The sequence below is a fragment of the Mesoplodon mirus genome, assembly GCF_964341445.2.
Source record: "Mesoplodon mirus genome assembly, chromosome: 2".
Lineage (NCBI taxonomy): Eukaryota > Metazoa > Chordata > Mammalia > Artiodactyla > Ziphiidae > Mesoplodon > Mesoplodon mirus.
The window spans coordinates 184,098,406-184,113,419 of record NC_138977.1 but is presented as its reverse complement, the minus strand read 5'-3'; the positions used below and the strand labels follow the sequence as shown (position 1 = coordinate 184,113,419).

The 15,014-nt window shown below is 39.2% G+C and overlaps 1 protein-coding gene across 1 annotated transcript in view; it reads right to left on the bottom strand.

The window, feature by feature from the left end:
- The window catches only part of ZFAND4 (zinc finger AN1-type containing 4), an 80,224-nt gene that overhangs the window by 58,695 nt on the left and 6,515 nt on the right, over window positions 1-15,014 (bottom strand). Inside the window, exon 2 of the mRNA XM_082604768.1 lies at window positions 56-356. Within this exon, the coding sequence (XP_082460894.1) occupies window positions 56-239 (184 nt within the window). The 5' untranslated portion in view covers window positions 240-356. The remainder of the gene's footprint in view (window positions 1-55; window positions 357-15,014) is intronic.

Here is a 15,014-nt window from a genome sequence, read left to right as displayed (position 1 = left end):
ACTGTTGAAGGACAAATTTAATCCTCATATCCTACAAAACAAGAAAGACTAGTACCTTCCAATCTTCGAATTTTTGCTTTCACAGAAATAACAGCTTCAAAGCGTGAAACTATCAGCTCAAAACATGTTCCAGTCAGTGTTTCAATGAAGAGCTCCATGGTATCATAGAAAGGAAGTCTGTAGTAAAATGCTCCCACGTTATCTTCATTGAAGAATGGAGGATCTTTTCTGTTATCCATTACTTTGACTTTTCTAATTCCTCAGGAATATGTTGCAGGCAACTGTATTCCAGTTCTAACCAAATCAGCTTTGAACATTGGTAATATATATCGTTGATCATGTTTTGAGTTTTGTACCTAAAAAACAAGAATAATGTTTTTTTAACAAGCCTATGTGAAAGTCTCATTCCTCCACAAAGATTTTCTCAAGTCTGGCCCATATCAGCCTTCCAGAGAGCCCGGAATTCATTTTAGTGCTTACTAGGCCTAATCCTGAACTTTACACAATTGTCTTTGAACTCACTCTCCCAATTAGAGTGTAAGATTATTAAGAACAGGTATATTTGCTACACTTTATCTTACTAGAGCTGAGCAGTTAATTACACTACATGCTCAACAAATATGTTTTGTTGTTAATGATATTTAAACCAATGAACTCCACATGTAGGTATATATTTGCAAGACTTTGAATAAGTTATGCACATCCTTTCCTAAAACACATAAATTACATTTTATAACCCATACAAAGTATAGTGTTATAGCCATTGTACATCTGAATCACAGTGAATAAAAGGAATAGTAACCATCTTAAAAGTAGGATTCACTAAATAATCAATAAGTATTTGGATTTCCAGAGGTTATCCACCAGTATAGCATTGAGATGAGGTTAATACTGGTAACAGACATTAGACATAATCTCTACACACAAACATACAATGGCTAATGAGTATGAGGGGCAAACACAACCAACAGAAATACTAAAATAAATTTTAAATGTATAATTAGGAGAATAGGAATAATCAAATTGATAAATTGCTATTAATCAGTGAAAACTTTGAAAAGGCGGAGGGGGCTTGAACTTAAACTAAAAGGACAAATGATACATATTCTTTCTGGAAAAGTAGGTAAATCTTTTCAATACCTTTATGGCAATATAATTTATATACCATAAAATTCACACATTTAAAGCCTAAAATTTACTGGGCTTTAGTATGGTTACAAAATTGTACAACCATCACCATAATCATTTTTAGAACATTTTCATCAACCCTAAAAGGAACGTCTTATTCTTTAGACACACTCCTAAATTCTGTCTCTCTCAGCCCTAGGCAATCACTAATCTACTTTCTGTTTTTAAAATTTTGCCTATTCTGGACATTTCACATAAATAGAATCATACAATATGTAAACTTTTGTGACCGGCTTCTTTCACTTAGCATAATGTTTTCAAAGTTCATCCATGTTCTAGGATGTATCAGTATTTCATTCTTTTTTATTTCTGAATAATAGTCCATTATAAGGATGTACCACATGTTACTTATCCAGCCATCAGTTGATGGGCATTCTGGGCTGTTTCCAATTTTTGCCTATTATGAATAATGCTATGAGAACACTCAATTACAATTCTGTGATAGACATGTTTTCCTTTCTCTTCCATATATATCTAGAAGTGGAACTAATGGGTTGTGTGGTAACCTGTGTTTAGCAATTTGTGGGACTACCAAACTGTTTTCAAAAGTGGTCTGAACCATTTTACATTCCCACCAACAATGAACAAGGGTTTGGATTTCTTCACATCCTTGCCAATACATTTTATTGTCTTTTGATTAAAGCCATCATAGTGTGTATGAAGTAGTGTCTCACTGTGGTTGTGATTTGCCTTAATGACTAATGATGTTAAGAATCTTTTTACGTGCTTAGTACCCATTTGCACGTATTCTTTACAGAAATGTCTATTCAGAAAGTCCATTCAGATCCTGTCCATTGAGTTATTTATGTCTAACACTTTCCAGATACAAGCTGTTTAACGGATATATGATTCACAAATATTTTCTCCAATTTCGTGGGTTGTCTTTTAACTTTCTTGATAGTTTCCTTTGAAGCACAAAAGTTTTTAATTTTAATGAAGCCCAATCTGACTATTTTTCTTCTGTTGCTTATACTTTGGGTGTCATATTTTAAAAGCTTTGCCTAATGCAAGGTTGACAATTGACCAGTACATATTTTTCTAAGAATTGTATAGCGTAGCCCTTACATTTAGGTCTATAATCTATTTTGAATTTATTTTTGTGGTTGTTGTACAATAGGGGTACAGCTCTATTCTTCTGCAGACAAATAACCAGTTGTCTCAGCACCATTTGTTAGAAAGACTATTCTAAATTCATTGAATTGTCTTGGCACCCTTATTGAAAACCAGCTGACCATAACCTCAATTCTGTTCCATTGATCTATATGTCTATCCTTATGCCAGTAGCACACTGTCTTTGTAGCTTTGTAATAAGTTTTGAGATCAGGAAGTGTGAGTCTTCTAACTTGTTCTTCTCTTTCAAGATTGTTGGCTATTCTGGGTCCTTTGAATTTCCATAGGAATTATAGGATCAGCTTGTGTATTTTGCAGAAACACCAGTTGGGATTTTGATAAGGCCTGTGTTCAGTCTACAGATTAATTTGGATAGTATTACCATCTTGACAATATTAAGTTTTATAATCCATCAACATGCAATATCTTTCAGTTTATTTATAACTTCTTTAATTGCTTTCAACAATGTAGTTTTCAGATGATACGTTTTGTATTTTAAAAACGTGTTTCTAAGAATTTTGTTCTTTTTGATGCCACTATCAATGAAATTGTTCTTAGTTTCATTGTCAGATTGCTCATCGCTAGTGTATAAAAATACAATTGAAATTGATTTTAATATATTGGTCTTGCTCACTGCAACCTTGCTGAACTCAGTAGTTCTAGTATTTTTCTAAGTGGATTCCTTAGGATTTTCTACATACAAGATAATATCAACTACAAACAGAAATTTTAACTTCTTCCTTTCCAATCTAGATGACCTTTATTTCTTTTTCTTACCTAATTGTCCTGCCTGGAATCTCCAATACAGGTTGAATAGAAGTGGTGAGAGCAAACATTCTTGTCTTTTTCCTGTTGTAGGGAAAATCATTCAGCCTCTCACCATGAGGTATGATTTTAGCTGTGGGGTTTTCATAGGTAATCTTTATCAGATGGAGAATGTTCCCTTCTATTCCTACTTTGTTTAGGTGTCAGTTGTCTTTTTTAAATCACAGTGTTAGATTTTGTCAAATACTTTTCTTTAGTGTCTCAGATGATCGTGTGGTTTTTGTCTCATATTCTATTAACTTGGTGTATTACATTGACTGCTTTTTGATATATGGAACCACCTTGCATCACTGGGATAAATCCATTTGTATATGGTCTGTAATCATTTATATATGTTACTAGATTCAGTTTGTTAGTATTTTTTTGAAGATTTTTGTGTCTATATCCGTAAAAGTTATTGATCTAGTTTTCTTTCTATGTCTTTGTCTGGTTTGATATCAAGGTAATACTGCCCTCATAAAATAAGTTGAGAAGTATTCCCTAAAGGTAGGTAGACTCTTGAATGTATTTCAGAATGGGTAAAGCCTCAGAGTAGGGGGAGAATATCTGTAAGACTAGGTGAACAGAATGTGAACACTAAGGCAGTGCAGGAATGAAGAAGAAAAATGGGTGATAAATTTTTTACTTTTTTTGCCAAAGGATATATCACTGAAGTCACTGCAATTTTCATAACAATGTGATTAAGGAGAAGTTATTTTTTAAAACTTGTGGTTTGATTAATAACCTACATCTCCATTCTATAGACAAGATTTTCACAGGCATCTAAAATCTGGATACTAGGGACTTCCCTGGTGGTCCAGTAGTTAAGAATCTGCCTTCCAGGGGACTTCCCTGGTGGCGTAGTGGTTAAGAATCCACCTGCCAATGCAGGGGACACGGGTTCAAGCCCTGGTCCAGGAAGATCCCACATGCCGCAGAGCAACTAAGCCCGTGTGCCACAACTACTGAGCCTGCACTCTAGAGCCCATGAGCCACAACTACTGAGACCACATGCCATAACTACTGAAGTCCACACACCTAGAGCCCATGCTCCACAGCAAGAGAATCCACCAGAGTGAGAAGCCTGTGCACCACATCGAAGAGTAGCCCCCACTCGCCACAACTAGAGAAAGCCTGCGCACAGCAATGAAGACCCAACGCAGCCAAAAATAAATAAATAAATAAATAAATTTACTTAAAAAAAAAAAAAAAAAAAGAATCCGCCTTCCAATGCAGGGGACACCAGTTTAATCCCTGGTCGGGGAACTAAGATCCCACGTACCACGGGACAACTAAGCCCACATGCTCTAGAGCCTGCATACCACAACTAGAGAGCCCATGTGCCGCAACTACTGAGCTCGCACACTCTGGAACCCACACGCCACAATGAGAGAGAAGCCTACACGCCACAACAAAGAGCTCACACGCCACAACCAAGACCTGATGCAGCCACATAAATAAATAAATAAACATTTAAAAAAAATAAAAATAGGTACTTGCCTGGTGGTCCAGTGGTAAAGAATCTGCCTTACAAAGCATGGGACATGGGTTCGATCCCTGATCAGGGAACTAAGATCCCACATGCCATGGGGCAACTAAGCCCGCACACCACAACTACTGAGCTCACGTACCTCAACTACAGCCCACGTGCCGCGAACTACAGAGCCTACGTACCCTGGAGCCTGCGCGCCACAACTGGAGAGGAGAAAACCCGCATGCCACAACTAGAGAGAAGCCCGTGAACCACAACAAAAGATCCCACATGCCTCAACAAAGATCCCAAGTGCCACAACTAAGACCCAATGAAGCCAAAAATAAACAAAATAAATAAATAATAAATAAATCTTTAAAATAAATAAAAATCAAGTAAAATCTGGATACAAGACAAACACCTGAAATCCAACACGTCCAAAACTAATCATCTTTCCTACAAACCTCCATCTTGTCCTACAGTCTCCATCTTGGTAAAGGGTACCACAATTAACCTAGTCACTTAAGCCAGAAAGCTAGGAATCATTTTAGATTTTTCCGCCAGCCTCAAGGTATCTAGAAGTGACCAATCCTAACAGTACAACTTAACATTTCTATAATCTGTGACCTTCTCCAGCCACACTGATAGGACTTAGTTCAGGTCTTCATTAGCTCTTAACTGAGCAACTTTGATAGCCTAGCTATAATCCTTGACTCCTGCCCTTCACTCTTCTGATCCATTCTCTAGGATGTCAACAGTTATCTTTTCTAAAAAAAGAAAGTTTAATAAAAACTGGATTAGGGTATCACATCATATAGAAATTACTTTACTCTTAATTAGCTATAGATAATAGGGGGAAAGGTCACTCAAAGTTCTAAGGTTTTTTTATTAATTAATTAATTTATTTTTGCTGTGTTGGGTCTTCGTTTCTGTGTGAGGGCTTTCTCTAGTTGTGGCAAGCGAGGGCCACTCTTCATCGCGGTGCTGCGGGCCTCTCACTATCGTGGCCTCTCTTGTTGTGGAGCACAGGCTCCAGACGCGCAGGCTCAGTAGTTGTGGCTCATGGGCCTAGCTGCTCCGTGGCATGTGGGATCTTCCCAGACCAGGGCTCAAACCCGTGTCTCCTGCATTAGCACGCAGATTCTCAACCACTGCACCACCAGGGAAGCCCTAAGTTTTTTTAATATTTGACTTTAGAAAGCACTGTGGTGAAACCATCAATTCAGACTAAATGAGGGAAATGAATATAAGTTAGCCTAAAGCCTGATTTTTTTTCCTTTTTAATAAACTATTATTTAGAGCAGTTTTAGGTTCGCCACAAAATTAGGCAGAAGTACAGACAGTTCCCACACACTCCCTGCCCCCACACATGCACAGCCTCTCCCACCATCAACAACCTACACCAGAGTGGTATATTTGTTACAACAGATGAACCTACATTGGCACATCATTATCACTCAAAGGCCATAGTTCACATTAGGGTTCATTCTTGGTGTTGCAAATTCTATTGACTTCCACAAATGTATAGTAATGTACCCATCATTATAGTATCACACAGAATAGTTTATGAGTAAAGCCACTATAAACATCCATGTGCAGGTTTTTGTGTGGACGTATAAGTTTTCAACTTACCAGGGTAAACACCAATGAGTACAACTGCTATATCTTACAGTAAGAGTATGTTTAGTTTTGTAAGAAACTGCCAAAGTGTCTTCAAAAGTGGCTGTTCTATATTGCGTTCCCACCAGCAATGAAGAGCTCCTACTGCTCCACATCGTCACCAGCATTTGATGTTGTCAGTGTTCTGGATTTTGGCCATTCTAATAGGCATATAATAGTATCTCATTGTTTTAATTTGCATTTCCCTAATGACATATGATGTGAAGCACAGTTATCTTTTTAAAATGTAGAACTGATCATGTTATTTCTTAGCTCAAGGTCCCACGATGGCTTCCCACTGTCTACAGAATTCAGACTCCTTAGAAAGGCTCCTAAGATCATGCATCTCACCTTCCAGCCCTATTTTATTTATACACATACCTCATCCCATCCTGCAATATATCTGGTACTTCTATCCTCTAATCATCTGTAACTGCAGCTTCAGAAAACACTGGTCTCTATATCATTGCTTCTGCTTTCCTCTACTCACCACCATTCCCACACTTGGCTACCAGACAAGCACCTATGATCTTTCAAGACTCAAGTCAAATAGAAACTATTCCACAAAGCCGTTTACAGTTCCTCCCCTTCACACCCTGACCTCCATCATATATGGCACCCATTACAATCAATTTCATTTTTTACATGACTTTCTTATTCTACTAAATTGTAATCTCCTTAAGGGAAGGACATCTGATTTACCACCCCATCACCTAGCACAGTGTTTTGTACATACTGGTACTCATTAAAGGTTTGTTCAATGAAAGAGTAAATAAATATTCATCCTCTCAACTGAGTTTTAGAGCAAACCTGTAATATAGGTAAGGTATTATCCCCGCTTTAGACATGAAGAAGTGTTTGGTTATGCTATAAAAGTTTGTTTGGAGAAATGCTGGTTTCCCATAGGAATCATTACTCACTCCAAACTAACTCCACCAATGCTTACGCAACTCATAACGTACAGAGATTTCTGCTACGGTGAATTTTTATAACTCAATATAGTTAATAATATTAATTATATTAATTATACTGAGTTATAAAAATTCACTGTAGCTCAATATATTAAATATATAAAATTCATCAATTAACTAGGAAGTATATTTAATATAATTAAGCATAATGAATATAATTAATTAAATAGGGAACCTGAATTGCATTGTGCACACTGCTAATGTTCCTGAAGATATGGCACCACAGGAAGAAAAGCTATTGCTGGCAGCACAGCTGCTTTGAGTGCTGTTATACTTTTTATCAAAATAATGAGTAATAAATATAATAACACAAAGTAATATGCTAATAATACTGCTGGTGAATTAGAACAAAAAATTTTACAGTTCGTATAGAAACACAGAAGACCCTGAATAGCCAAAGCAATCCTGAGAAAGGAAAATGAGGTTGGAGGAATCAGGCTCCCTGACTTCAAACTATACTACAAAGCTACAGTAATCAAGACAGTATGGTACTGGCACAAAAACAGAAATATAGATCAATGGTACAGGATAGAATGCCGAGAGATAAACCCACTCACATATGTTCACCAAATTCACGACAACGGAGGTAAGAACACACAATGGAGAAAAGACAGCCTCTTTAATAAGTGGTGCTGGGAAAACTGGACAGCTACATGTAAAAGAATGAAATTAGAACACTCCCTAACACCATACACAAAAATAAACTCCGAATGGATTAGAGACCTAAATGTAAGACCAGACACTATAAAACTCTTAGAGGAAAACATAGGAAAAATACTCTTTGACATAAACCACAGCAAGATCTTTTTTGACCCACCTCTTAGAGTAACAGAAATAAAAACAAACAAATGGGACTTAATTAAACTTAAAAGCTTTTGCACAGCAAAGGAAACCATAAACAAGACAAAAAGACAACCCTCAGAACGAGAGAAAATATTTGCAAATGAAACAACAGACAAAGGATTAATCTCCAAAATATACAAACAACTCATGGAGCTCAATATCAAAAAAACAAACAATCCAATTAAAGCCTCAAGAAGAAGATCTAAATAGACATTTCACCAAGGAAGACATACAGATGGCCAAGAGGCACATGAAAAAATGCTTAATGCCACTAATTATTAGAGAAACGCAAATCAAAACTACAATGACCTCATGCTGGTCAGAATGGCCATCATCAAAAAAATCTAGAAACAATAAATGCTGGGAAGGGTGTGGTGAAAAGGGAACCCTCCCGCACTCTTGGTGTGTATCCCGCATAGTGGTTGTATACAACCATTATGGAAAACAGTATGGAGCTTCCTTAAAAAACTAAAAATAGAACTACCATATGACCCAGCAATCCCACTACTGGGCATATACCCTGAGAAAACCATAATTCAAAAAGAGACATGTACCAAAATGTTCATTGCAGCTCTATTCACAATAGCCCGGAGCTGGAAACAACCTAAGTGTCCATCATCGGATGAATGGATAAAGAAGATGTGGCACATATATACAATGGAATATTATTCAGCCATAAAAAAATGAAACTGAGTTATTTGTTGTGAGGTGGATGGACTTAGAGTCTGTCATACAGAGTGAAGTAAATCAGAAAGAGAAAAACAAATACTGTATGCTAACGCATATATATGGAATCTAAAAAAAAAATTGGTACTGATGAACCTAGTTGCAGGGCAGAAATAAAGATGTAGACATAGAGAACAGACTTGAGGACATGGGGTGGGAGGGGGAAGGTGGGGCGAAGTGAGAGTAGCATCGACATATATACACTACTGAATGTAAAATAGTTGGCTAGTGGGAAGCAGCAGCATAGCACAGGGATATCAGCTCGGTGCTTTGCAATGACCTAGAGGGGTGGGATAGGGAGGGTGAGAGGGAGGCTCAAGAGGGAGGGGATGTGGGGACATATGTATGCATACGGCTGATTCACTTTGGTGTACAGCAGAAACTAACACAGTATTGTGAAGCAATTATACTCCAATAAAGATCTATTAAATAATAATAATGCTGGTGACAGTGGTAAAAGACCATTACTTTCAAGTAAAAGCCAAATAAATGTCTGTATTGCTCAGGCTGTGTCTCTTATATCCTTAATACATTGACATGCCTGTAGGAATAATGATGGAACCTAACCCCTTTTCCTACCTCACTGAAATGACTGCTTTTATAATACAATTTTGGGTAATATGTAGATTCTTAAGAACATACTTATCATCCTATATCAAATAAGAATGTACTACAGAATTATCAGTGTCTGTTCCCCCAAAACCAAGAGCACTACTATCTACATAGTAAAAGATCCAGCAACAGAGGTCAGGGGTCAGGAATGCCGAACTGAATATTACAGAAATAAAGCCATGGGTGACCAGTGCCTGTCCAAGGAATTTAGTGACATAAGATATAAAGATCATTTTTTTCACCACAGTACTCTTCCACAGCAATACCCTGAATATAATAAACAAATCGTGGGAGAAGGGAACATAACGACAGATTTGGAAGTCCTTCATCTGCAACAAGAACGTACAGAGTAATTATGGGCTAAAAGAAAACTAGTAACCCAGAACAGCACTAACTGCACTGGAACACCACCAAAAATTTGGGCCCTAATCAATGGAGTAATTTCCAAAACCCAAAAAGAAGCAAGATTGGTAACCAAATTCAAAACTTAAATGTGTGCCTCTAGGAGAGAATTATACTTCTCCTCAGCAGCAGAAATCACTGTAACACAGAGCCAAGTAAGTCTAGGAAATCTAGTTAAGCCACACTGGAGGACCAGATGAGAGCAGAGGGGCAAACGGAAGCCCCAGTAGGCCAAAGACCTAGCCAGTACTGAGGGCGGGGTCCATGGACACCTTTTTTTTTTTTTTTTTTAAACATGTCACTTTACACTTGGATGAACTCACTGATGTGGCAAGTCTGAATCAGCCCTGGGCTTTTTTTTTTTAATAAATTTATTTATTTTATTTTATTTATTTTTGGCTGTGTTTGGTCTTCGTTGCTGCGTGCGGGTATTTCTCTAGTTGCGGAAAGCTGGGGCTACTCTTCGTTGTGGTGCACGGGCTTCTCATTGCGGTGGCTTCTCTCATTGCAGGGCATGGGCTCTAGGCACACAGGCTTCAGTAGTTTTGGCTCACGGGCTCTAGAGTGCAGGCTCAGTACTTGTGGCGCATAGGCTTAGTTGCCCCACAGCATGTGGGATCTTCCTGGACCAGGGCTCGACCCGTGTCCCCTGCATTGGCAGGCAGATTCTTAACCACTGCGCCACCAAGGAAGCCCCATGGACACCTTCTGAAAGTTGTGTTAGAGCATGCTTGACTGAGCAGATTATGGAACCCTATGATGTTGGTAAATGAGGGGCAATGGAGACTCAAAAACAGGATGGAAAATGATACAAGGACAGCTAAAAAATAGAAGAGGAAGAGGAAAGAAGAAGGCGAAGAAAAAAGTATGTCCAGAATTTTTACCAATAATTTAAAACACATGCTTAGCTATTAAGAGTAATGGAGTCAAAAGGACGAAAAGAATTGAGAACAGTCTCAGAGACCTCTGAGACAACATTAAATGCAACAACATTCAAATTATAGGGGTTGCAGAAGAAGAAGAGAAAAAGAAAGGGACTGAGGAAATATTTGAAGAGATTATAGTTGAAGACTTCCCTAATATGGGAAAGGAATAGTCAAACAAATCCAGGAAGCACAGAAAGTCCCATACAGGATAAATCCAAGGAGAAACACACTGAGACACATATTAATCAAACTATCAAAAATTAAATACAAAGAAAAAATATTAGGACTTCCGGGGAAGATGTAAGACGCAGAGATCACCTTCCTCCCCACAGATACACCAGAAATACAGCTACACGTGGAACAACTCCTACAGAACACCTATTGAACGCTGGCAGAAGACCTCAGACCTCCCAAAAGGCAAGAAACACCTCACGTACCCGGGTAGTGCAAAGCGGAGAGATTCCCGCACAGAGGATCGGTGCCGGCCGGCACTCACCAGCCCGAGAAGCCTGTCTGCTTGCCCGCCGGGGCGGGGCGGCGCTGGGAGCTGAGGCTCGGGCTTCAGTCGGAGCGCAGGCAGAGGACTGGGGCTGGCGGCGTGAACACAGCCTGAAGGGGCTAATGCGCCACAGCTAGCCGGGAGGGAGTCCGGGAAAAAGTCTGGACCTGCCGAAGAGTCAAGAAACTTTTTCTTTCCTCTTTGTTTCTTGGTGTGCGAGGAGAGGGGATTAAGAGCGCTACTTAAAGGAGCCCCAGAGATGGGCGCGAGCCGCAGCTGAAAGCGCGGACCCCAGAGACGGGCGTGGGACGCTGGGGCTGCTACCGCCGCCACGAAGCCTGTGTGCGAGTGCAGGTCACTGTCCACGCCCCGCTTCCGGAGAGCCTGTCCAGCCCTGCTGGGGTACCAGGATCCAGGGACGGCTTCCCTGGAAGAATGCACAGAGTGCCTTGGGCTGGTGCAATGTCACGCCGGCCTCTGCTGCTGCAGGCTCGCCCCACACTCCGTGCCCCTGCCTACCCCCCGGCCTGAGTGAGCCAGAGTCCCTGAAGCAGCTGCTCCTTTAACCCTGTCCTGTCTGAGCGAAGAACAAACACCCTCCGGCGACCTACATGGAGAGGCGGGGCCAAATCCAAAGCTGAGACCCGGGAGCTGTGAGAACAAAGAAGAGAAAGGGAAATCTCTCCCAGCAGTCTAAGAAGCAGTGAATTAAAGCTCTACAATCAACTTGATGTACCCTGCATCTGTGGAATACATGAATAGACAATGAATCATCCCAAATTGAGGAGCCAGGAGTCAGTGCTGTGCCTCTGAAGTGGGAGAGCCAACTTCAGGACACTGGTCCACAAGAGACCTCCCAGCTCCACATAATATCAAACGGCGAAAATCTTCCAGACATCTCCATCTCAACACCAGCACCCAGCTTCACTCAATGACCAGCAAGCTACAGTGCTGGACACCCTATGCCAAACAACTAGCAAGACAGGAACACAAAGCCACCCATTAGCAGAGAGGCTGCCTAAAATCATAAAAAGTCCATAGACACCCCAAAACACACCACCAGACGTGGACCTGCCCATCAGAAAGACAAGATCCAGCCTCATCCACCAGAACACAGGCACTAGTCTCCTCCACCAGGAAGCCTACACAACCCATTGAACCAAACTTAGCCACTGGGGACAGACACCAAAAACAACGGGAACTATGAACCTGCAGCCTGCAAAAAGGAGACCCCAAACACAGCAAGATAAGCAAAATGAGAAGACAGAAAAACACACAGCAGGAGAAGGAGCAAGATAAAAACCCACCAGACCTAACAAATGAAGAGGAAATAGGCAGTCTACCTGAAAAAGAATTCAGGATAATGATAGTAAAGATGATCCAAAATCTTGGAAATAGAATAGACAAAATGCAAGAAACTGTTAACAAGGACCTAGAAGAACTAAAGATGAATCAAGCAATGATTAAAAACACAATAAATGAAATGAAAAATACTCTAGATGGGATCAATAGCAGAATAACTGAGGCAGAAGAACGGACAAGTGACGTGGAAGATAAAATAGTGGAAATAACTACTGCAGAGCAGAATAAAGAGAATGAAAAGAACTGAGGACAGTCTCAGAGACCTCTGGGACAATATTAAACGCACCAACATTCGAATTATAGGGGTTCCAGAAGAAGAAGAGAAAAAGAAAGGGACTGAGAAAATATTTGAAGAGATTATAGTTGAAAACTTCCCTAATATGGGAAAGGAAATAGTCAAGTCCAGGAGGCACAGAGAGTCCCATACAGGATAAATCCAAGGACAAATACGCCAAGACACATACTAATCAAACTGTCAAAAATTAAATACAAAGAAAACATATTAAAAGCAGCAAGGCAAAAACAACAAATAACACACAAGGGAATCCCCATAAGGTTAACAGCTGATCTTTCAGCAGAAACTCTGCAAGCCAGAAGGGAGTGGCAGGACATATTTAAAGTGATAAAGGAGAAAAACCTACAACCAAGATTACTCTACCCAGCAAGGATCTCATTCATATTTGATGGAGAAATTAAAACGTTTACAGACAAGCAAAAGCTGAGAGAGTTCAGCACCACCAAACCAGCTTTACAACAAATGCTAAAGGAACTTCTCTAGGCAAGAAACACAACAGAAGGAAAAGACCTACAATAACGAACCCAAAACAATTAAGAAAATGGGAATAGGAACATACATATCGATAATTACCTTAAATGTAAATGGACTAAATGCTCCCACCAAAAGATACAGATTGGCTGAATGGATACAAAAACAAGACCCATATATATGCTGTCTACAAGAGACCCACTTCAGACCTAGAGACACATACAGACTGAAAGTAAGGGGATGGAAAAAGATATTCCATGCAAATGGAAACCAAAAGAAAGCTGGAGTAGCAATTCTCATATCAGACAAAATAGACTTTAAAATAAAGACTACTAGAAGAGACAAAGAAGGACACTACATAATGATCAAGGGATCGATCCAAGAAGAAGATGTAACAATTGTAAATATTTATGCACCCAACATAGGAGCACCTCAATACATAAGGCAAATACTAACAGCCATAAAAGGGGAAATCGACAGTAACACATTGATAGTAGGGGACTTTAACACCCCACTTTCACCAATGGACAGATCATCCAAAATGAAAATAAATAAGGAAACACAAGCTTTAAATGATACATTAAACAAGATGGACTTAATTGATATTTATAGGACATTCCATCCAAAAACAACAGAATACACATTTTTCTCAAGTGCTCATGGAACATTCTCCAGGATAGATCATATCTTGGGTCACAAATCAAGCCTTGGTAAATTTAAGAAAATTGAAATTGTATCAAGTATCTTTTCTGACCACAATGCTATGAGACTAGATACCAATTACAGGAAAAGACCTGTAAAAAACACAAACACATGGAGGCTAAACAATACACTACTTAATAACGAAGTGATCACTGAAGAAATCAAAGAGGAAATTAAAAAATACCTAGAAACAAATGACAATGGAGACACGACGACCCAAAACCTATGGGATGCAGCAAAAGCAGTTCTAAGAGGGAAGTTTATAGCAATACAATCCCACCTTAACAAACAGGAAACATCTCGAATAAACAACCTAAACTTGCACCTAAAGCAATCAGAGAAAGAAAAACAAAAACACCCCAAAGTTAGCAGAAGGAAAGAAATCATAAAAATCAGATCAGAAATAAATGAAAAAGAAATGAAGGAAACGATAGCAAAGATCAATAAAACTAAAAGCTGGCTCTTTGAGAAGATAAACAAAATTGATAAACCATTAGCCAGACTCATCAAGAAAAAAAGGGAGAAGACTCAAATCAATAGAATTAGAAATGAAAAAGGAGAAGTAACAACTGACACTGAAGAAATACAAAAGATCATGAGAGATTACTACAAGAAACTCTATGCCAATAAAATGGACAACCTGGAAGAAATGGACAAATTCTTAGAAATGCACAACCTGCCAAGACTGACTCAGGAAGAAACAGAAAATATGAATAGACCAATCACAAGCACTGAAATTGAAACTGTGATAAAAAAAAATCTTCCAACAAACAAAAGCCCAGGACCAGATGGCTTCACAGGCGAATTCTATCAAACATTTAGAGAAGAGCTAACACCTATCCTTCTCAAACTCTTCCAAAATATAGCAGAGGGAGGAACACTCCCAAACTCATTCTACGAGGCCACCATCACCTTGATACCAAAACCAGACAAGGATGTCACAAAGAAAGAAAACTACAGGCCAATATCACTG